Here is a 23,000-nt window from a genome sequence, read left to right on the forward strand (position 1 = left end):
GCTGATTTAGGGTTCGCGTACTCACACCTGGAGTGCTTACCAAGGTTCCAGGGCTAGCTTTCAAACTGCATGCCTGGCCACATGGGATCCAGTTCCCTCAACCACCAGGCTATGGAACTGACCCCCAGAATTTTTATATTTTAAAGTGAACAAGTAAGGGGCACTTAAAACAACTTACATGTAATGGAAGTTGAAAGCATTTTTACACAGTAATTTGGACATAAAAATTACCTCTGAAGGCTTCTGAGTAGACTCTTTTTCCTGTTCAAAAGAAGACAAAAAGGTTGGTATAGGAATTCTTTACATAGTCAAGAATTTGTCACATAGGATTCCATAAATTAAAAAAACAAAAACAAAAATTCTGTTTACTAAACTACAAAATCTCAGCATCCCTTATTTACTACAATGGTTTAAGTCTTCATTTTTGGTTTCACGTAATACTTTCAATCCTTCATATTCATACTTAATGTTTATGGGTAACTATGGTATCTAATAATTTTGCATTAGAGAAACTACGTGTTCTTCAGAGTTTTACTTGCAAAATGGGAAAAGGTGGAGATTCTTAAATATTTTCTTCTCAGGATAACAGAGACAGACAGACAGAGACAGACAGACACAGACACAGACACACACACACACACACACACACAGAACCTACCCCATCTGATGTCTCTTTCTTCAGATTGCCCAGGCTGCTGGACTTTTGCAGACTTGAAGTTCTAAAAACAACAACAATAATAATTAGGACTAATAAAAAGTGGCTCTGGTGCCCCTGTTTCTTAGCAGAACATCTTGGAAAGACACTAAAATTGTGTGTGGGTTGAACCATGGTAATAAAGGAAAACAGGAATCAGGCAGTCACTTACGTGCTTAACTAAATTATAACACTTAGTGCTTTTAAAAGGAGGGCTGGCTAACTGTCCTGCCAATAACTGGAAATGTCCTGCACATGTTAGACCAGCTGGAAAAGCACTTAGGACATGATGTCAGCTTTTGAAAACACACCAGTGCTTTCCACGGGCTAAGGCTGCATCCTTTGCATGTATGTATTTACACCTGGAACCAGTTAACACCCATGTATTATTTATACCTGATCCTTCTAATTAAAGTCAAGAATGAAAGTTGTACTTTTCAATTCACAAAGGAATCACTCCTCAGAGTCTGGCAAAGCAATTCATTTTATGGTTGTGGTTGAAGCATCATAAAGGAATCCTTACTGCTGCCCTTAATAATTCATTTGAGGGGTCAGCAGGTGGTGTAGTGGATAAGGGCACTGGATTCCCACATGTCAACCATGGTTCAAGTCCTGGACCTGGTGGCTTGCTTTCTCACTTTCCCTTTCTCTCTCTCTCTCTCTCATCAAATAAAGAAAAAAAAATAACAATAACAAATGGAAATAAATAAAAAAATAATTCTTTAAAAAAATAAAACAATTCATTTGCTATCCAAGTAAAAGCAAAGTAATAGTGCAAATGTCCAGAGACTTTCCCTTTCATATAATTAGCATTCAGTTGTATAGAGCTGGTCTTACTCAAAAGATGAAGGCAGGAGGACCAGCAGATGGCGTAATGGTTACGTTGCTGGACTCCTACAGTTCACTGTGGTTCGTGTCCTGGACCTGGGGGCTTAAACTCAAACAAGGCACTTGTGTGTGCATGCCCAAGATCCCGAGAGGAGAATGAAGAAGGGATTAAGGCATGACCATTCCCCTGGGGGGTGATTTCTCATTTTCTGTCTATCTCTGTCTTTTCAGCAAGCACACATGCCCTACAGCAAAAACGTCTCTTAAAAAAAAAAAAAAATCAAAGGCAGGAATATGTAACCATTTTAAGAAAAGAGACATAAAGTAATGTGTTTGCTCTAAGAAATAAGATGAATGTACTTTTTTAAAAAAAAGAATTATTGGGACCAGCAGTTAGCGTAATGGCTATGTTGCTTGTCTCCCACGTAGTCGAATGTGGTTCGAGTCCTGGACCCGGTGGCTTAAACTCATGCTGGGTGCGTGTGCATGCATGCCCAAGATCCCAAGAAGAGAATGGAGGAAAAGGGACTGTGGCATGGCCATCCCCCCTGGAGGGTGATTTCTCGCTTTCTCTCTGTCTTTCTGGAGAGCGTATGCGCCCTATAGCAAAAACCTCTCCAAAAAAAGAAAAAAAAAAAAAAGAATTATTTTATTTGGGGACCAACAGGTGGTGTGGTGGTTAAAGTGCTGGACACTCCCACATGGCTGACCAGGTTCGAGTCCCGACCTGGGGGCTTGCGTTCTCACTTTTCCTCTCTCTCTGTTGTCTCTATGGTCATATTAAAATAAATGAATGAATAAATAAAATTAAATGGAAAAAAAAAGAATTATTTTATTTAACTTTATTTTTATTTGACCAGAGAGAGACAGAGTGAGAGCAAGAGCGAGAGAGAGCGACAGAAAGCGAGAAAGCAAGCCACCAAGTCCAGGACTTGAACTGCAGTAGGCCATGTGGGAGTCCAGCGCCCTTAACCACAACGCCACCTGCTGGCTCCAAGATGAATATACTTTTATAAGGCATTTCTTGGGACCAGCAGATGGCATAGTGGTTATGTTGTTGGATTTCTGCATGGCTGACTGCGGTTTGAGCGTCAGACTCAGTGGGTTGAAAATCATGCTGGGCACGTTGTGCATGCATGCCCAGGATCCCGAGAGGAGAGTGGAGGAGAAGGGGTTGTGGCTTAGCCATCCTCCCTAAGGGATGATTACTCACTATCTCTCTTAATGTGTTTGTCTGTCTGTCTCTCTCTCTCCAGTGAGTGCACGTGCCCTAAGACAAAAACTTCTAAGAAAAGACATTTCTCTGGTATTTATGTTTGTTTATAAGGTTTTAAAGTTGCTAGTAGTGTTAAGTACCAAATAAAGTAAGGATAATGGTGAGAAAATAAAAGATCTCACCTTTGAGTACTGCTCTGAAAATACTTTTCTCATTTAATCCAGACTTTAACTTGGATAAACATAGATTGTGGGTCAGTTTATTAAACTGCAAGTGTAATAAGAACCATTTCAGGTTTTCCATCACATCATTCTCTGTGATTCTTTTCTGCTGGACACAAGATATGTCAGCACAAAAATGAACTGAAAGCACAAAACTTTAGGTCCAGCAGGTAGCATGGAGGTTAAGGCAACTGGATCCCACATGGATGACTGCATGCTTCAAGTCTCGGATCTGGCGGATTGAGGATCACACCGGGCATGTGTGTGTGTGCGTGCCCAGAATCCCGAGAGGAGAATGGAAGAGAAAGGACTTTGGTGGGGCCATCCCCTTTGGGGGTTGATTTCTCACTTTCTCTCTCTCTCTCTCTCTGTCTCTGTCTCTATCTCTCTCCAGCAAGTACACACTCCCTATAGCAAAAATTACAGAACTTCAAATGGCAACTGATGAAGTAAGGTTCATGATCTGCACAGCACAAACTTGGCAGGAGATAATAATAAGTGAACAAATATTTCTTGATAAACCAACAACCATTCACCTATATCCAAACAGAGCAGCATTGATATTTTTTAAAATTAATCTAACAACTTCATTCACTGTCAACAAGAAGTTACTGACAGTGTAGCAGAACCATTTTCTCACACCTCCATCACATTTTTCACCTTCAATCAAATATAACTTACGAAAGATCATCACACAACTGGGTTTCAATGGCAGCACCAGGAGTTCCATCACTAAAATGTAAAAAAAAAAAAAAAGAAAAAAAAATTATTAACTTGATGAATAAAAAGCTACATATCTAAGGGAATAGAACTGTCCAAGACAAAACAACTGTGCATTAGAAATGCTATTCATAAGTCTGTTTTGTTTTATTTGACCTACAGGTGAGATGTGGCACCCTACCTGGGAATTCTATTTACCTACAGAAGAACTACTGCAGCACCCTCCTGTCTCCTTCCCAGCCATCCTCCAAAAGGCCTTCGGGTCACAACCCTGTGACAGTCATCTATGACCTAGCATATAAAAACCCAAATCCCCTAAAATCTCCCTTTAACCCGACCGCTGCACTTGTCCGGCCTCGTCTCTTATTACTCCCTGCTCCCCACCTTTTATGTGGGTCCCCTGGCACATGCTTTGCCATTTCTTGCTTAAATCGTCCAACAATGGTGTCTGCAAATAAATGCAATGCACCATCCCAATGTGAGGTCATAAATGACATACTTTTCTTCGAATGAAGTCTCTGACTTGGGAGACAACTTGGAGTTTTCAGAAGTTTCCACGCCCAGAGACACTGGTACTAACGACGGGACTGGAACTGGCAAGATGCTGGTGTGGAACTGTAATGCAATTATGAAAAGGCAGACATCAAGCAAAGTAACAAAACACAAGCCACAGAGTAACAAAACACGGAGGAGATGATGAAATGGTCTATTGACAAAACCCCATACGCATGTGTTTAGCTCTCTATTTTATATAGTTAAAAAATGATTTTTTTTTTGAGAGGTTATTGCTATAGGGCGCGTGCGCTCGCCAGACAGAGAGAGAGAGAAAGTGAGAAATCACCCCCCCAGGGGGGATGGCCATGCCGCAATCCCTTCTCCTCTATTCTCCTCTCGGGATCTTGGGCATGCACGCACACACGCCCGGCGTGAGTTTTAAGCCACCAGATCCGGGGCACGAACCACGGTCGACTACGTGGGAGTCCAGCGACATAGCCATTATGCCGAGTGCTGGTCCCTAGTTAAAAAATCATTACAGAATAATAAACATCAGCACAGAAATATCAGAGAACACATTCTGGAGGAAGGTAATTTTTAACTTGATTCTGCACAAGACAATGAATATTAAGAATTAGACTAAAGTGGGGCCAGCGAGTGGCATGGTGGTTAGGTTGCTGGACTCTCACATGGCCGACTGTGGTTCGAGTCCTAGACCTGGCGGTTTGCTTTCCCACTTTCTCTCTCAGTCTCCCTCTGGTGAGTGCATGTGCCCTATAGCACATTAAATAGTAATAATAATAACTAGATTAAAAATAAAATAAAATAAATAAATTTCTTAGGAAAAACTAAAAAAAAATGAAAGTGCCATGAAGCCAGTTAACAGTACATTCTAAGAACTTTAAACCCTGGCTGAAATTTTCCCCAGGCATCAGTTTCCTCTTTTGTAAAATGAGAATGACAACGCCTACCTCACAGGGTTGCATTAATTTACATGAGGTTGGGGTAGCATCCACTTAAATTCTACCACTAATAAGAAACATTGGTCAAAGCAGATAATTATCCTATGTGTGAACTAGCTGACTAATTTCAACAAACAGAATTGATGAAAAATGTCATTAAAACTAATTGTAAGCTACCACTTAAAATACTTCGCTTAATAGTAACAGCAGTTCAGCAACAAATAAAATGAGTAACACGTTTTCCTGAAATGCTCTGTGTAGCCTAAGGACAGAGTCTGTGAAAGGATTTAATACTCTGGTTTCCAACCATTTCTGGCAAGTGTAGAGCAGTTACATTGTGGGTCACATCATAAATAAATGAAGCACTTTTAAAAAATTGCTTTATGCCAGAGAGTACATGTGTGTATGTGAAAGACAGAAACAGAAAGAGAGAGAGAGAGAAAGAGAGAGAGTGTACATATGAGAGTGCGCCCTCCCACAGGGCCTGGTCACACTGAGATCCTTTTTTTTTTTTTTTTTTTTAAATTCTCCATTCCTTCAGGATCTTGGGTGTATATATACATGTGCTTGTCATGTTTTTCAAGCTGCTGTGGCTAGGATGTGAAGCCTGGTCAGCCATGTGAAATCTGAATTCCCCTGCATAGTGCTTACTCGCTGTGCTAGGGGCCAACCCATAAAAGAAACCCCTTGAAAAGCGTTTCAGGGGTCAGCTCAGTGGCACTGCTCAAAGCTGGATCCCACATGGTGACGGTGGTTCAAATCCTGGTCACACCCATCTGAAATACAATGGGCATGTGTGCAAGTACTGAAGATCTGATTGGCTAGAATACAGGAGGGAGGGGATCACGTATAACCAGACGTAGAACCAGATCCTACGGAGAATTCTCATCTCTTTCTCTCACACATGTACACGTGCTCTATTGTGAATAAAGAAAAAAAAAATTTGCCACCACACCCCGTGAAAAAAATTTTTAAAAGAATTACTTATTTTTTTTAAAAAAATAATTGTTTAATTTTATTTAGTCATTCATTTATTTTAATTTGACCAGAAATAGAAAGAGAGAGAGAGAGAGAAAGTAAGAAAGCAAGCCGACAGGTCCGGGACTCGAACTGTGGTAGGCCATGTGGGAATGTCCAGCGCCTTAACCACCACGCCACCTGCTGGTCCCTATTTATTATTATTTTTTAATTTGACCAGAGAGAGACAGAGAGAGAGAGTGAGAAAGCAAGCTGCCAGATCTGGAACTCAAACTGAGGACACCAAGTGGGAGTCAGCACCAACTACCACACCACTTACCAGCCCCAAGAATAAAAACTACAACAATAACAAAACATTTCAGTAAAAAAAAAAAAAAAAAGAGAGAAGAACAAAGTCTGGCTAGCCCCATAGCCTAGTGGTTAAAGGAGCCAGATGCAACATGACTGTCCATAGTTTGTATCCTATCCCTGGTAGTTAGAAAAAACATGCCAGTACATGTGTGCACATGCCCCAAATCCTAGAATGATAGAGAAATGGAGGAGGAGGGATTGCAACATGACTGTGCTCAATGGGGGCGGCGGGGAGTGTTGTCTCTTTTTTCTCTCTCTCTCTCATGCACGCAACCTCTGGCATTTAAGAAAAAAGAACAAAGTTCACTTTGGTGAACTCCTGCACACGAGCCCATCAGTGATAGCTCTTCATTTCTGCAAGTTAGCCAAGTAAGGCCTCACAACAGGGAACACACTTCTGATAAATGTCAACCCAACAGCAACAGCTTCCTCTGGTAACCACACGTCTACAGTGAGGTCAGCTCTCTCCTGCCTCTGGATATCCAATTCTTGAGCTCTGAGCATCCTAAAAACCCTATATGATCGGCTTGTAGAGAAGGTGCTTGACCAGCAAAATTCATTTGTTTAAAAAAGCAATAAATGTAGCTTTGTGATTTTTTTTTAGTCCAGTTATCAGGTGGTAGTCTCATTCTTTGAACTATAAAAGGTTTTAAAATGTGAGGTCAAATAATTATTAAATAGAAGATTAGGAATATTTATGATTAATTCTCGGTAATTTATGTAGTCATTATCTATTTCCTGAAGTTCAAATATCTCCTTGGATTCCCAAGCATAGGGAAAAAAAACCCACACAACAGACTGACCCATTTTCTTGCTCATTTTTCCCCCCAAACTTCAGTTTTTAAATTCAACCTCAAATATCCCTCCTGGCTTTTCTTTAAAAATGTGGCTGAACTCCCTCTTCTTAATCTTTAACATGCCAAACTAAAATAAAAACCTATTATTAAACTATAATTCACAGAACAGACTTTTTTTTTTTTTAAGGACAAAAGACTATCTGGGCATATCCTCCATGTAATAGTGGCTCTCTTTATGAATACAGCACACACTGATTGGCTGTCAAATACTTCTCCTTCAGTATAGATTTACATTGAACAATTAGGGACTTTCCCCCCTAGAATGCTTCTTATTCCTTAACTCATTCCTTTGTTAGTGATGTATTTTAGCCATCTCCTACATATAAGAGAAAACTGTCCATCGTTTTCTCCTTGAATGCATTTTCATTGAATTCAAATTTCATTTTCTCATTATAGAATTATCAGCAACATATATGAAAAGTAAAGACGCCACTCGGTTTCTTCTCACTACTTACAGTAAAATATGAGAGACGACCAGAGAAGGACGTATTACATATAAAAGAACCAAGATTGTCTAGTTAAAGAGTAAAACTTTTTCCCACTCCAAGTCTCTCCAGACAGCAAGTTACACTAAAATTAAGAAATGGTTTCAGGGGGCCAGCAGGTGGTGTGGTTGGGCCCCGGACTCTCACATGGCCAGGCATGGTTTGAGATCTGGGGCTGACAGCTTGAGAATCACGCTGGCTGCATGTGCGTGAGTACCCAAAATCCTGGGAGGAAAATAGAGGAGAAGGGACTGCAGCGTGGCCATTCCCCCTGGGGAGTGACTTCTCACCTTTCCTCTCACTGTCCCTCTGATGAATGCACAAACCTTATAGCAAAAACCTTTACAAAAGAGGGAAAAAGAAATGGTCTCAGAGCAAAGACCAAACATAGGCACTGTCAGAAAGACATGGTCTTTGGATAAAAGCCAAGGATGTGGCTATAAAACCTTTTGTTAAGACATCTGGAAGATTTAAGGTAGTATTATTGATGGAGCCTTTCAAATATTAGAATTTAAAAATAAGGAAATGTCCCACAGCAGTCATACAGGGAACCTTAATGTACAGAAGGGCCTACTGCGGCCAGCAGATGGAGTAGTGGTTAAGGCACTGGACTCCCACAGGGTTTATTGCAGTTCAAGTCCCAGACCCAGTGGCTTTAAAATCATGCCAAGCACATGTGAGTGTGTGCCCAAAATCCTGAGAGAAGAATGGAGAAGGAATTGTGTGGTCATCCAAAGTGGGGCGTGATTTTCCGCTGTCTCTCCAGCAACTGCACACACCCTATAACAAAATCTCTCAAAAAAAAAAAAAGAAAGAAAAGAAAAAAACAAAACAATCACAGATTTTTCCAAAAACAGAGTGAGCCTGTTTTTTTGCTTTCTACAAAGAGGTTGAGGGCTCAACTCACTGTAAAAAATTGATACTACTTTTCCAAAAGCACAGAGCCATTCCTCTCTTCTCTCAAGAGGGAAGGAAAGACATACAAAGGAGTAGCTTTCACATGACTCAAGCTCCTGGCCTTCATGTCACTCGAGCTGATGCCAAGTGGAACAGAGATATGTTCCTGGTAAGAGCTGTCAAAATTGTAGATTAATCAGTAAAATAAATGTTACTGTTATAAAGCTTGGTGGCTGTGTATAATCAATGACCAACTGATTTTGATGCCATATTGATACAAAATATATATGCGTTTAAGATGGTTTCCCTCCAATTGCTTTTTTCAAACCTAAAGAAGTCAGAGGGAAATTTGATTCAACATCTTTCAGAGACATCATCAAAAGGCACTGGGGCTAGAAGATGGCCTAGTGGTTACATCACTGTACTCCCACATGGCTGACTGCAGTTCAAATCCCAGATCCAGTGCTTGAAACTCACGCTGGGGATGTGTGTATGTGTGAGTGTCCAAGATCCTGGGAGGAGAATGGAGAAGGTATTGCAGCATGGCCATCCCTTTTTGGGGGTGATTTTTCACTTTCCCTCTTATTTTCTCTGTCTGTCTCCAGTGAGTACACATGCCCTAATGCAAAAATAAAAAAACCCTTATAAAAAAAAGGCACAGGCCAGCAGGTGGCATGGTGGTTAAGGGCGCTGGACTCCCACATGGTCAACCATGGTTCAACTCCCAGATCTGGTGGTTCACTTTCTCTCTCCTCTCTCTAGTCAAAATAAAAATAAATAAAGTTAAATAAATTATAAGATAATTCTTTTTTTAAAAAAAGGCACTAAAATAAATTTATTTACACAACCTCACTTTATCTCCAGTTTATTTATTTCCTACTGATTCTTCAATATGTAGGTTGTAATCTCACATTGAAGAGATGTATTTCCAAGAGATTTAAAGGGTTTTCCTGAATTTTATAAGTAACTTTGACACTGCCCAATGCATTTATGAAAAAGAGGAGGAAACCACTTAATTCTAAATAAAAGAACTGTAGGGCACAAAAATTTCCAAAACAAACCAAGTGAGTAATCAAACTGAGAAAAGAATCCATGTTTTTCCTATTATCGACAGTGCTTTAGTTTTCAATGATGTAGTCTCTGCAGCATAAAAATAGTAGAAGTCTATAAATACCTCTTCTGGAATACTTGTGTTAAACGGGTCATGGCTTGGAGACCCCATTACTGGAGTAGGTGATGGGCTTTTTTCCAGATCACTAAAACCTTGTACATCCAATAAAGTGGAGAAGGAACCAGATTTCAACAGATCCTCATATTCGCCATCTTTGCCTAGAAAGACAAAACCAAAGACAACAGCAGCTTTTCACTCACATTTCACTTTTGGAGGAAGGTAAGAATCCCAGCGATATTGAATGTAACTTTTTTCCTGAGCCTCAAAAACTTGGCGTTGACTTCTGACATCACTCAAAAAACAACATGGGACCTAGGAAACAGCATCTTAATTTGTGAGCAATGAGGCCTGAGGTTTCTTGGATCATGTTGAATACCTAGCAGTGGTACTAATACAGACAGTCATATTTGATATACTCACTGACTTGCAAGATTCAAAGAAAATGAGAAATTAACTCAAACACCCCTCTTGATTTTGTCTTGAAATCTGGGGCTTTACAAATTTCAGTTTAGAAATAAGCAAGCTGGGACCAGCAGTTAGCGTAATGGCTATGCCGCTGGACTCTCACGTGGTCGACCGCGGTCCGTGTCCTGAACACGGTGGCTTAAAACTCATGTCGGGCACATGTGCGTGCCTGCCCAAGATCCCAAGAGGGGAATGGAGGAGAAGGCATTGTGGCATGACCATCCCCCCTGGGGGGTGATCTCTCGCTTTCTGTCTGTCTCTGTCTGTCTGGTGAGCACACGTGCCCTATAGCAAAAACCTCTCCAAAAAAAAAAAAAAAAAAGAAAAAGAAAAAGAAGCAAGCTGAGGAATACCTGGTATAACAAGCTAATTTTGAATAGCAACAATATCACCTTTAAATAACGCAATTTTCTTCACTGGTACGCTCTTGAAAAACTCAGAAAGGAAAACAGGAAAAGAAGATAGATGACCTCTGATTCCCTCATGTGGATCTTTTCATGCCATTTTAAAGAGCCTAACAGAGAAAAGCAACCACATCTCCACCAAAGCAGCAACTTTAGGAAAGTTTTTTTACAGCTCTATACATAAAAAGAATTAAATGCCAAATAACGTGTTTTTTTAAATAGAAAAAATAATACATAAAACTCTAATCTATGAAAAATATAAAACGGTAATCACATCCTGTTTAAAGGTCTTCACCAGACCTAGCTGCCGCCGCCTTTTTTATTTCTAACAATATTATCACTATTTTTATTTTCATTTAAGCCAAACATGCCATGGGCTAAGGTTATTTACATAAGATATATGATTTACATTTTACACTTCAAATACATTTTTTTTAATTTCTTTTTTTTTTTAATTGGAGTTATGGCAGAAGTGCTTTTTTTGGGGGGGGGGGATTTTCGCTATAGGGCACGTGCGCTCGCCAGACAGAGAGAGACATAGAGACAGAAAGCAAGAAATCACCCCCAGGGGGGATGGTCACGCTGCAATCCCTTCTCCTCCATTCTCCTCTTGGGATCTTGGGCACGCACGCACACGCGCCCGGCGTGAGTTTTAAGCCACCGGGTCCGGGACGTGAACCGCGGTCAACTACGTGGGAGTCCAGCGACATAGCCATTACGCTAACTGCTGGTTCCCTTCAAATACATTTTTAAATGTTAAACAGTATTTTCGACTTTATTGTTCAAATTTTTATAAAACAGCTCCTGGCGACTAAGCCAACATTAGAAGAATTTTATAAATTACTTTCTAATGGTTATAGAATTAATTTTCCTCATTAAGTACCTATAAGGATCTAGCACATTCATGGTTTACAGAAAATAGCCAAGAATGTAGCACTGGTAGGTAAGTACTACAATAAATTTAGCCAAGCACTTAAGATAAAAGGACTGACTTTTAAGATCTAAACCCAAAATGAACTGTGAGAATATATTTTAAAATATCTTCCCAACCACTGTCAACATACTCCTTCATATTTTCACACAGCAAATTCTAGGAGTTCCGATTTTTTGTGTTTTTATACATCTTTCTATTGCGGCAGCTATCAATCTTCTTCCTTAATATAGGTCTTTGCACTAACCCGCACCCTTTGTCTGGCCAAGCACCTGCCTCTAGCTGACATTAGTTTCTTCCTTGCTCTGCTTTGCAGATGTGCTCAGTGCCTCGGGGGTCCCTCTTGCTCTTTGCCCTTCTCTTGCCTTTCCTGTGTGACTGTTTTGTTCCCAGTGACGATTCAGAACGAGAGGGCTTCTCTTGGTTTCTTTCATCGTCCTTCTCTATGTTCCTCATTTCGTTGGATCTTTCCTGGTCAAGAAACTTATCCTTGGCCCTAGAATCTGGGCTGCTTTCCCTCTGTCTTGACTCCTTTCTGAAGATTGAACACGCAGTTCTCGTCTTTCTCTCTCTCTGCGTTCATCATTATTTTCATATCTTTCCTTCCGCCCCTTCATATGTTCTTCCTTTCCTTTGCTTTTCTCTTCTCTCTCCTCCTCTCTCACTCTGTCGGTCATGATCATCTTGTTGCCTCTCTTTCTTGCTCCCTTGGAGACTACTTCCCCTTTTTCCATTTGCTGTCATTTCTTTCTCTTGGATCTCTCCCCCCCAGTTTATCTTCTTGTTCATGCTTCTTCCATTGGGAATCTCTATGACTGACCTCTGTGCCTGCAAGAATCCTTCTTTTCTTTTCAATGGTCACGGTCAGGGTAATAGTCCTCCTGGTCTCTGGATCGCCTGTTTCGGTGCATCTTCCCTTTTCGCACGTCCTCCTGACTTGGAAGATTCTAGGTGGCATATGGTACCATGCTCTCTTTCTCCACTAGATGACCATGAGTGAGTTTGATTCCGTGATGCTTGGAGTCATTGTCCAAGGTCTCTGTGACTTTTTATTTTGGAGAGGTTTTTGCTATAGGGTGTGTGTGTTTGCCCGAAAGACAGAGACAGAGAGACAGAAAGCAAGAAATCACCCTCCGGGGGGATGGCCATGCCACAATCCCTTCTCCTCCATTCTCCTCTCGGGATCTTGGGCATGCACGCACACACGCCTGGCGTGAGTTTAAGCTACCGGATCTGGGACACAAACTGCAGTAGACTACGTGGGAGTCCAGCGACATAGCCATTACGCCATCTGCTGGTCCCTGTGACTTTTTTCTTTTTGTAGTGTGTTTTATTTTCTACCATTTTGTCATCATCGCTGCTCTTCACATCAAAGTCACTGTCTGCATCTGGGTTTCCGATACTTTCATACAGGTCTGGAGACTGCATTGCTCATGTGGTATTTTGTTTTCTCAACTTACTTCATCGGAGTTAACCCCTTGATTTCTCCTCCTTTATGGTAGCCCTGGCTTCAAGAAAGCAGCATTTAGGTAATTTAACAGGTGTCTACAAATCCACTGAGATCTTCCTGCTTGGTTACATCCAAACATGCTTCTAGTGCAGAAAAGCCCTCTTTTCTCTTTCTTCCTCTTCACCTCGCTCCTGCAGTTTTTTCTTATAAGCAGATGTTGCAACTGCCTCTTTAGCGTCAAATTTCCCCTGTTATGTTTCTCATTCTCTCAGTATCTTCTTTTCCATTCTTTTTTCCTGTTCCTTTTTTTCTTTTTTTCCTGTTCCTTTTTTCTGGTCTCAACTGCTTTTAGTAAGTTGTGAATATACTTGGGCTTCTGGTCTTTTCCCAAAAGCAATTTGGGATTTTTTTCCTCCTTTTTTTTCCCCCTGCATTTCATCATAAATACTGTCATATTCATCCACAGTGGAATCTTCTGCAAGGGCCTTCTGATTTCCAGTTTTGTCTGTTTCATGTCCTGTTTCTTCGTTGCTTCCCGCTGAAGGCTTTCACTCACAGAAGTCTTGTCATCATCAGAATCATTCCCAAATACTGTTGGTTTTTGCAAACAGGGTGCAACAGCTGTGTTTTCTTTGGCAAAATAAGCCCACAATGGCTGCCTGGAATCGCCATCTTGCTGCCGCCTCCGCTCCAGACCCAGCTTCTTAATTTAGGTTTTACTAGAATGTTTCTCTCATTTTATTAGAATTTAGGTCTTATAAGAACTGGGTGAGGATGAACTAAATAAATATAAATCCTAGTGCGAAATGACTGTTAGTATAATTCTGCACTGGAAGAGGACACGATTTTCAATGGCTTGTGAAAATGTATCTTGCTATGTATATGGCTAAAACTCTTTTCTCTTCATGTTTGTATGCACTGAAAAAACGTCTAGAAATAAATACACAAAAATACCAATAGTGATCATGGTAGTGCAATTATGAGTGAGCTCTACCCCTTTTCTCTATTTTTAAAATGTTTCACAACATGATCTAATTGTAGGAAATAATCTTTTCTTGCTTGGCTTTTAAATATGAAACTGCAATGTTGAAATTCTATAAAATAAAAAAAATATCTGAAACACTATGCATATGTGAAAATGGGTCACTTGTAAATTTGCAATATTTCTTTTTTTTTTCCCAAGAATGATTAATTTTATTTATTCATTCATTTATTTTTTATTTGACCAGAGAGACACACAGAGAGAGAGACAGAGAGAAAGAGAGAGAGAAAGTGAGAAAGCAAGCCACCAGGTCCGGGACTCGAACAGTGGTTGGCCATCTGGGAGTATCCAGCACCTTAACCACCATGCCACCTGCTGGTCCCAATTTGCAGTATTTCCTAAAGGAGAGACTGTTTTAAAGGCATGAACAATGCTGAGTAAAGCAAAATGCCACAGTCAATTCCAAATATTAGAGGTTCTTTTATTCATTCAGGTATTTATAAAAATGCCAGTATTTATAAATGTGCCAATTCTTAATAACATGCCAGGTCCTATTCACAAAAAGATGAAGATCTCTTCCTGCAAAAGTCATAGTCCGGGGCCAACAGGTGGTATGGTGGTTAAGGCACTGGACTCCCACATGGTCAATCATGGTTTGATTCTCAGACCTGGCAAGTTGAAAAATCACACTGTGTGCATGTGCATGTACGTACAGAATACCAAGAGGAGAACAGAGTAGAAGGGACTGTTGTCGTGGCCATCCTGCCTGGGGGTGATTCCTCCAGTAAGCACATGTGTCCTATGGCAAAACCCTCTTAACAACAACAACAAAAAAAAGTCCTGGTCCAAAGGAGGATTGTCTTTATGAACTTATATAATTTTTTTAAAAAACTGTTATTTTTTTGGAGAGGTTTTTTTTCTTTGCTACAGGGTGTGTGCATTTGCCAGAAAGAGACAGAGAGACATAAAGTGAGAAATTACTCCCTGGGGGGGCGGGATGGCCATGCTGCAATCCCTTCTCCTCCATTCTCCTCTCGCGATCTTGGGCATGCACGCACACTCGCCTGGCCTAAGTTTAAGACATTGGGTCCAGGACTCGAACCACAGTCAACAACGTACGAGTCCAGCGATATAGCCATTACGCCAACTGCTGGTCCCCCTAAGTTAAAATTTCAAAATCTGAGTGTTACATGAGCATCTTCCAAAAGATGTTTTCTTTTCAGAGTTCTTCACATTTTCGTTTGTTTTGAATGACCTCCAAATCTCTCCATATTTGAGGATGGTCACTTAGCTTATCTGCAGATAAAATAAGTACAGCAAAATGTATAACTCCCTTTACTTGGGCATCTGGCAAGATTTTTTGAATTTCACATATTCAATGCTGAACTCCATTAACTTTAACCAGCTTGTACATTTTTGGCAGAGAACAGTTAGTTGGCTAATGAAACTGCTCAATAAATGAACAAAGCTAATCTAGGCCAAAGCCTATGATCCACAAAAGCAACTGAGGCCAAGTGTTCAGGTTTGTAACTACTTAAAATAAGCAAGTAGAAAAATCTTATTTTGGGCTCCCCTCCATCTTGATAAATGGAACTATCATCTGCCTAGCTACTTTAGCCAAAAGTCTCCATTGTTCTTGCTTCTTCTTCATTGTCCTCATCTAACCTATCAGACCATCACGGCGATTCTAACACCACAGTACATTCCTAGTCAGCATCGGCTTTTCACCTGGAATACTCTCTTGAATGGTTTCTCCTGCTCCAAATAATGGTCCTTTCCATCACGGTCCATCTGTTACAAAGATCATGTGGATAGTAAATAATAATAAATCATTTATTATTTATTTATTTAGAGATTTTTGCTATAGGGTGTGTCTGTGCGTCCCAGAAAGAGAGAGACAGAAAGTTAGAAATCACTCCCCAAGGGGGATAGCCATGTTGCAAGCCCTTTTCCTCCATTCTCCTCTGAGGAGTTTGAGCACGTACGCAACCAGCATGTGCTTTAAGCCGCTGGGTCTGGGACTTGATCTGTAGTCAATTACGTGAGAGTCCAGCAATGAAACCACTATGCCATCTGCTGGTCGCTGTTGACATCCTTTAAAACTCTTCAGTGGATCCGTCTGCACTTGAACAAAAACTGGACTCTTCGCTGTTGCTCACCTCACCTTTATCTCACTCTACAGTCACAATGCTCTTCCCTTCTTAAATATATCAAATTCCTATAGTCCCTAAGTTCTTTGCAAATGCTGGTCTTTCTCTTTGGAGTGCTAGTTAATCAAATCATTAGAAGGCTCTCCTTGGGACATAGTGATTAAGGTGCTGGACTCCCACATGGCTAACCATGGTTTGAGTCTCATACCCAGAGCCTTTCTTTCTCTCTCTCTCATAAACACACATGCCCTGTAACTAATAAAAAGAAAAAAAATGATAAATAAAATTAAATAACTCTTAAAAGAAGGCTTTCTCTCTCTCTCTTTTTTTTTTGGAGAGGTTTTTGCTATAGGGCTCGTGTGCTCGCCAGAAAGACAGACAGAGACAGAGAGACAGAAAGTGAGAAGTTACTCCCAGTGTGGATGGCTATGTCACAATTCCTTCTCTATTCTCCTCTCGGGATCTTGGGCACACATGCCCGGTATGAGTTTATGCCACTGGGTCTGGGACTCAAACTGTGGTTGACTACATGGGAGTCTAGTGACACAGTCATTACACCATCTGCTGGTACCATGTCTTTTTCTTTTTTTTTTTTTAAGAGATTTTTGCTATGGGGCACATGCACTCTCCAGAGAAACAGAGACAGAAAGCGAGAAATCACCCCCACTCCCTAACCCTCCTCCCTGCCTTGGAGATGGCCATGTCATAATCTCTTCTCCATTTTTCTCTCGGAATCTTGGACATGCACGTCCAGCAATGTAACCATTACGCCACCTGCTGGTCCCCAAAAAGATGGTTCTCTTGATCAACTAATCCACAGTATACTCACTCATCTGCCTGTATTCTGTCGGAAAACAGTTTGGCCTAATAATACTGTTAATGAATGAACCTGGGGCCAGCAGATAGAGCAGAGGTTAAGGCAGCTGGGTTCCACCATGGCCCACTGTACCATTCAAGTCCTGGCGCAGTGGCTTGAAAATCACATCGGGTATGTGTCTATGCATGCCCAAAACCCCAAGAAAGGATTGCTGCACCCCCCCATCTCCATTGCGAGGTGATTTCTCACTTTCCTCCTCCCCTCCACCCCATGTGTGGTGAGTGCACGTAGTCTATGGCACTCTATAAAAAAGGAGAGAAAATAAATAAATTAACCTGATCTGAGACAATGGATATGATCCATGAAAGATACTAAGGTCAATCATTCAAGTCAAGTACAGTGGGACCAGCAAATGGTGGGATGGTAGTTAAGGGGCTGGATTCCCAAATAGCCGAACACTGAGTTCTAGACACAGTGGTGTGAACATCACTTTGGGCATGTGTGAACACATGCCCTAAATCCTGTAAGAATGGAGGAGAAGGTATTGTAGCATGGCCATCCCCTCTGGAGGGTAATTTGTCACTTTTTCTCTGCGTCTCGCTCCTGCGAATATATGTGATCTAGGGCAAAAACCTTAAAAAAAGAAAATACCAAGTAAAAGTGGAAAAATCTTTGCGCTACATGCTACCTTTTTTACCTTGGGCCACTGCTACCATATCTTGCATTTTCTTGTACCTATTCAGGCACTGACGAAGATCTTCTATTTTCCGATCCTATGAATAAAATGATCATCTTTAGTACTATGATTTTAACACAGTCAAGATAATTGTGACACAAAGAATAAGTAGACATGAACTATTTACATTACTCAAAAATATTTCTAAACTTTAGTAAAACTGGTAATATCTAGAATACTTTTCCTACATACATCAGAGATATGGAAAAAGTACCTCTAAATTTAGAGATCCTATCCTTCAGTTGCCATCTTTAAAAAACAAGAACAAAACAAGGTAATAAGATACAAAACAAAACAAAAACAAGAAAAAATGTTAATTACTCTCTTCTCTAACTTATAAAGCCAAGTCTTGAGAGCAAGATCTACATTTTCTGTCTTTACCAGTCCTCATTAATTGCCCTCTAGTTTTCCTTTCTCAAAACCCTCTATCAAATGTTGCTCCAATTAGTCATCAGCAACTTCTTATCTGTTAAAAGCAACTTGATTTTTATGGGGATTGACTTCCTCGCTCTTTGCTTCTTCTTTCACTACTCTGTACACATTTTCTTTTCATGTATTTTATTTCTAAAATTTATTTTACAGATAGGGTCTCTATGTTGCCTAGACTGGCCTCGAACACATACTCCTGGCTCAGCCTCTTGAGTAGCTGGGACTACATGTGTCCACCAACATGCCCAGCTTTTTTTTCATATTCTAATTTCCCAATATCTTGACCAAGTAGATATTCTACTTCTGTAACTCCCACAATTGTCCCACCCTGGAATACAAAATGTCAAAGTTCTCTTTTCCCATGCACTTAACTGTGATATATTATAAAAGCCACCTTTCTAGCTCCTCCCATTACTGATTCTGGACCCGGCCTTGTGACTTGCTTTGGTCAATGAATATCAACAAATGTGAATCAATGAAAAGCATCCCTTCATTGTGGCTGCTCTACAGCAGGGGTCCCCAACACCTGGGCCACAGACAGGTACTGGTCCTTATTATTACAATCTAATAATAATAAAGTGCACAATAAACGTAATGTGCTTGAATCAGCTCAAAACCATGCCTCCAGCCCAGTGCGTGGAAAACCTGTCTTCCATGAAACCAGTCCCTGGTACCAAAAATGTTGGGAAATGCTGCTTTAGAAAACTTTAAACTCTGTGAAGACTCAATCTATTAGAGGATGAGAGATGATTTAGAGAAGAGACAATGATCCCAGCTGGGGCCAACTCCGGCCAGTCTGTTAATCAGCAGATGTGCAAGGTTTATTCGAGATTGTCCAGCCCCTTCTGAGCTGCTTGCTGATTACCAAGATCTACTAAGCCAGCCTGAACAGAAGAATGACCTCGCCAACTCATGGAAGTGTGAGAAATAACAAGTGCTGTTTGCCATAGAGCAAGAGCTCAGTTGCATCTTAGTGCCCAACAATCCGCCATTCTCTATTTCTAAAATTGATGGGGTTCACGCTCCACCAATCTGTAGTTCTATGTTAATTCTAAAATTCAGAATCATGGGACCAGCAGTTAGCATAATAGCTATGTTGCTGGACTCCCATGTAGTCGACCGTGGTTCGCGTCCTGGACCCGGTGGCTTAAAACTCACACCGGGCGCGTGTGCGCGCAAGCCCAAGAACCCAAGAGGAGAATGGAGGAGAAGGGATTGCGGCGTGACCATCCCTCCGGGGGGTGATTTCTCGCTTTCTGTCTCTCTTTCTCTGTATGTCTGGCGAGCGCACGTGCCCTATAGCAAAAACCTCTGCAAAAACAAAAAAGAATTCAGAATCATGTTCCAACTTTCTAAGAAAACATTTCTTAAAATATCCCAAGAGCACATTAAAATGAATAGATCTAATTAGGCTTATTATTATCCTCTAGTATTTGAGACTCTGCTTGCATTTCTTTCATACTTAGAGGTATCATTCACCCAGTTACTCAAGCGAGAAACTTATTTTCATTTCTCAAATTCCTAGATTTTTTTTTTTTTGCATTAAGCTACTTATTTAATTAATTACTTTATTTATTTTGGAGAGGCTTCTTTGCTATAGGGCATGTGCGCTCACCAGACAGAGACAGAGAGCGAGAAATCACACCCCGGGGGGGATGGCCACGCCGCAATCCCTTCACCTCCGTTCTCCTCTCAGGATCTTGGGCACGCACGCACACGCACCTGGCCACAGTGTCTGGGACGCAAACCGCGGTCGACTACGTAGGAGTCCAGCGACATAGCCATTATGCTAACTGCTGGTCCCTCAAATTACTAGATCTTTACATCTTGCCAACCTGTAATTATCTGAAATGTGTTCCCTCCTTACCACTTCACTGTCATTCCCTTACTTTAAACCTCATTTCTCACGTGGACTACTTCAACACATCCCTTAGTGATTTTCACCTGTCTTCCCTCTCCCATTCTGCTACCAATGTTAGCTTCCTAAAAAGGCAGTTTAATTCTGTCATTGCCCAAGGGCTATCAGCTGAGACCTCAAATCATGAGCCTAGCACACAATACTGCTGACATCTGACTGAGCTCTTGGTCAGCCCTGTGCCCTCCTTTCCATCTGTCTCTCACGCCAGCACTTTCCCAGCATGCACTGGGCTGTTTTAAGCCTGGGTTTTGAGACATGTTTTAGCCTAGAATCCTTCATTTTCCTGGTGGACAACTTCTGTGCTTTTTCAGATTTTTTTTTCCCCAAATATGTCCTTTTTGAAGCCTTCTGGAATGCCCAAGGAAGTTATGCTATCCTTGGTGCTCCCATCACAGTTTGAGCATCTGCTAAGTCTCATTAGACACTGCGAGTTTTGTTTTGTTGTCACTGCCTTTTGAGGGAGAAACTTAACACAAAACGAATTTCGGTGATTTCTTTTTTAAATACATGGCATAGTGGGGAGTCTGCTGATTACTGTTCTATTTATTCAAGAGGGAGAAAGATTAGCAAAAAGGAACCTCTACATAGGTGGGTGGGTATGACGATGAGTTTATTTCCATGGAATAAAGGACAAACAAACAAAAAGAAAACTAAAGAAGGAGATAAGAATAACAGAGTGGGCAAGAATTAGAGAAAGAAATTTCAGAGAGAAAAAGATCAAGCCAAAGTTCTTTGGTAGACTCTTGATTTTACTTTCTTGAAATTATTTTTTTCTTGGAAAAATGTCCTCTTGTTTTATTCATGAAGGGACAAAAGGGGACAGCGGCTCTGATGACATGAACCGAGCCTCCTTGTTGTTGCCTGCTAGGTATTCGGACAGTTGCTGAGACACAAACACACCACCTTCCAAGGCAAAGGTATCCCTGCTCTCAGGAGGACCATCGCCCTGGATGAGGACGAAGAGAACCAACTGGGGAAAAGCACCCCTGGGACCCTCGGCATGAGGCCAGTGTAGCCAAAATAAAGCGCAGGCCCATAATTGATTTTGTGATGCCTGTGCCCGTTTCCAGGTATGTCACTTCTCAGAAGAGCAAAGAATCCCAGATGTGTGCAGAAATTAATATGTGTATGGAGAAGAAAATCGATGTGACCGTGAAGTTAAAGGTGTCACAGGTGATCTCCTCCAGAATTCACATGTTAGTTAGCTGGCCCAGCCTGGTGTTGCAGTCCGCAGTAAACTGAACTGGGTTTTGAGACCCTGGATAGCCTGAAACACTGAGTACAAGGGCAAGTCCCAAATCCGGACAAACTTGATGGCTGGACAAAGAGGGTCACAGTGTGAAAAGACCCTGTCGAGGGTCCTATCCCTCCCCTGCCTCCCTCACATGTGCACACATTTATTAAGAAAATAAATCAAGATTTAAGAAATTTTTAAAAGGCGGCCAGCAGCTGGCATAGTGATTAAGGCAGCTGGATCCCCACATGGGTGACTGTGGTTTCCTGGATCCAGGGGCTTAAAACACACACTGGGCACATGTGCATGCGTGCCCAAAATCCCAAGAGGAGCACTGAGGAGAAGGGACTGCAGTGTGGCCATCCCCTTGGAGAGTGCTTTCCCTGTCTCTCTCTGTTTCTTTCTGGCAAACGCACATGATGAAATTAAAAAAAAAAAAAAAAAAGTAAATAAAAGAATTCACATGTTAGCTCAACATTTCCAGTGGCCGCAGGAAGGACGGTACTATTCAATGTATACTTTCTCTTTTCATTTGACTCTACAGTACTGATTTGGTAGCTTGAATATTTTTTAAGTTCATGGGGACAGTGGGTGAGGATCCTCAGTGGCGTCACACCGCCGCGGGGCCCTGTTCCCACGAGCACAGCCACAGTTACAGCCGCCATTACTGAGCGTGTGTGTGCCCTCGCTCCTCGCGTCCCAGTGCTTTAGGTAAATTCTTTCAATTGAGGTTATTTCAAGAAATGGCACAAAATGATCAAAAGAGTGTTGGCAAACATCCACATAAATATTTAAATTTCATCTGGATACCTTTTCTTCATTTGCTGCCATCAAAGACTCCACAGCTTTTTTCATCTTTTGTACTTCAATATCTGAAAACACAGAACATCACAGTGTAGTTAATATACGTGACGGCGATGAGAAGCTACTTACTGTTCAGATTGAAATGCTTTACAGTACAAATGTTAATAATTTATTTTATTTATCTATGTTTTTAAAGGGCAAATCTAACACCCATATTCTCTTTTCAGAAAACCCTGAAAGATAAATACCTTCTACCTCATCTGAACAGCTGTCATTCCAGAAAGAAAATAAGAGTATGGACAAGTCAACGATCCACTCTCAGAACAATAACGAGAGCTTCAGGAGAATACCAAAGATGAAGTATGAGTGCTACCACAACTGGAAGCATGGAGTTTTCAAAAAAGAAACCTATAAAGCAGTGGGTCAAAGCAATGAATAGTATATACAATGGCAAAAGCAGAGAAAATGATACTTGGTTATAACCAAGACAGAGATGCAAATGGTAAGAGCCTGATGAAGTGTGATGTTTACATGTGAAATCATGCTAAGAAGCTGGCTGTAGGTTCCACATGGAAGGTAAGAACTTTGCTTCATCTATAAACTTCATTTCCAGTACTATTTTTAAACAGATTCTAAGACATAAAGGCCAAAGTAAGCTGTATGTGATTTCCCTTAAAATGTGATATTCAGATATAAAAGAATGTTACTTCAATAATAAGAAAATCAGGGGATGGGGCTAGCAGGTGGTGTGGTGGTTAAGAGCACTGGACTCCCCACATGGCTGACTACAGTTCGAGTTCCAGAC

General features: G+C 41.1%; 1 protein-coding gene and 1 pseudogene across 6 annotated transcripts in view; both read right to left on the reverse strand.

Moving 5' to 3' along the window:
* The window catches only part of PPFIBP1 (PPFIB scaffold protein 1), a 239,860-nt gene that overhangs the window by 23,561 nt on the left and 193,299 nt on the right, over positions 1–23,000 (reverse strand). For all 6 annotated transcript variants that reach the window (XM_027770947.1, XM_027770944.1, XM_014587177.2 and 3 more), the window contains 6 exons: positions 17,772–17,847; positions 9,879–10,033; positions 4,179–4,294; positions 3,641–3,691; positions 659–719; positions 232–261 (listed from right to left, as the gene is read on the reverse strand). In XM_027770947.1, the coding sequence (XP_027626748.1) occupies positions 232–261; positions 659–719; positions 3,641–3,691; positions 4,179–4,294; positions 9,879–10,033; positions 17,772–17,847 (489 nt within the window). The remainder of the gene's footprint in view (positions 1–231; positions 262–658; positions 720–3,640; positions 3,692–4,178; positions 4,295–9,878; positions 10,034–17,771; positions 17,848–23,000) is intronic.
* On the reverse strand, positions 11,481–14,265 carry LOC102473598 (nuclear speckle splicing regulatory protein 1-like; annotated as a pseudogene).

Source organism: Tupaia chinensis, unplaced genomic scaffold (assembly GCF_000334495.1).
Source record: "Tupaia chinensis unplaced genomic scaffold, TupChi_1.0 Scaffold000028_1, whole genome shotgun sequence".
Lineage (NCBI taxonomy): Eukaryota > Metazoa > Chordata > Mammalia > Scandentia > Tupaiidae > Tupaia > Tupaia belangeri.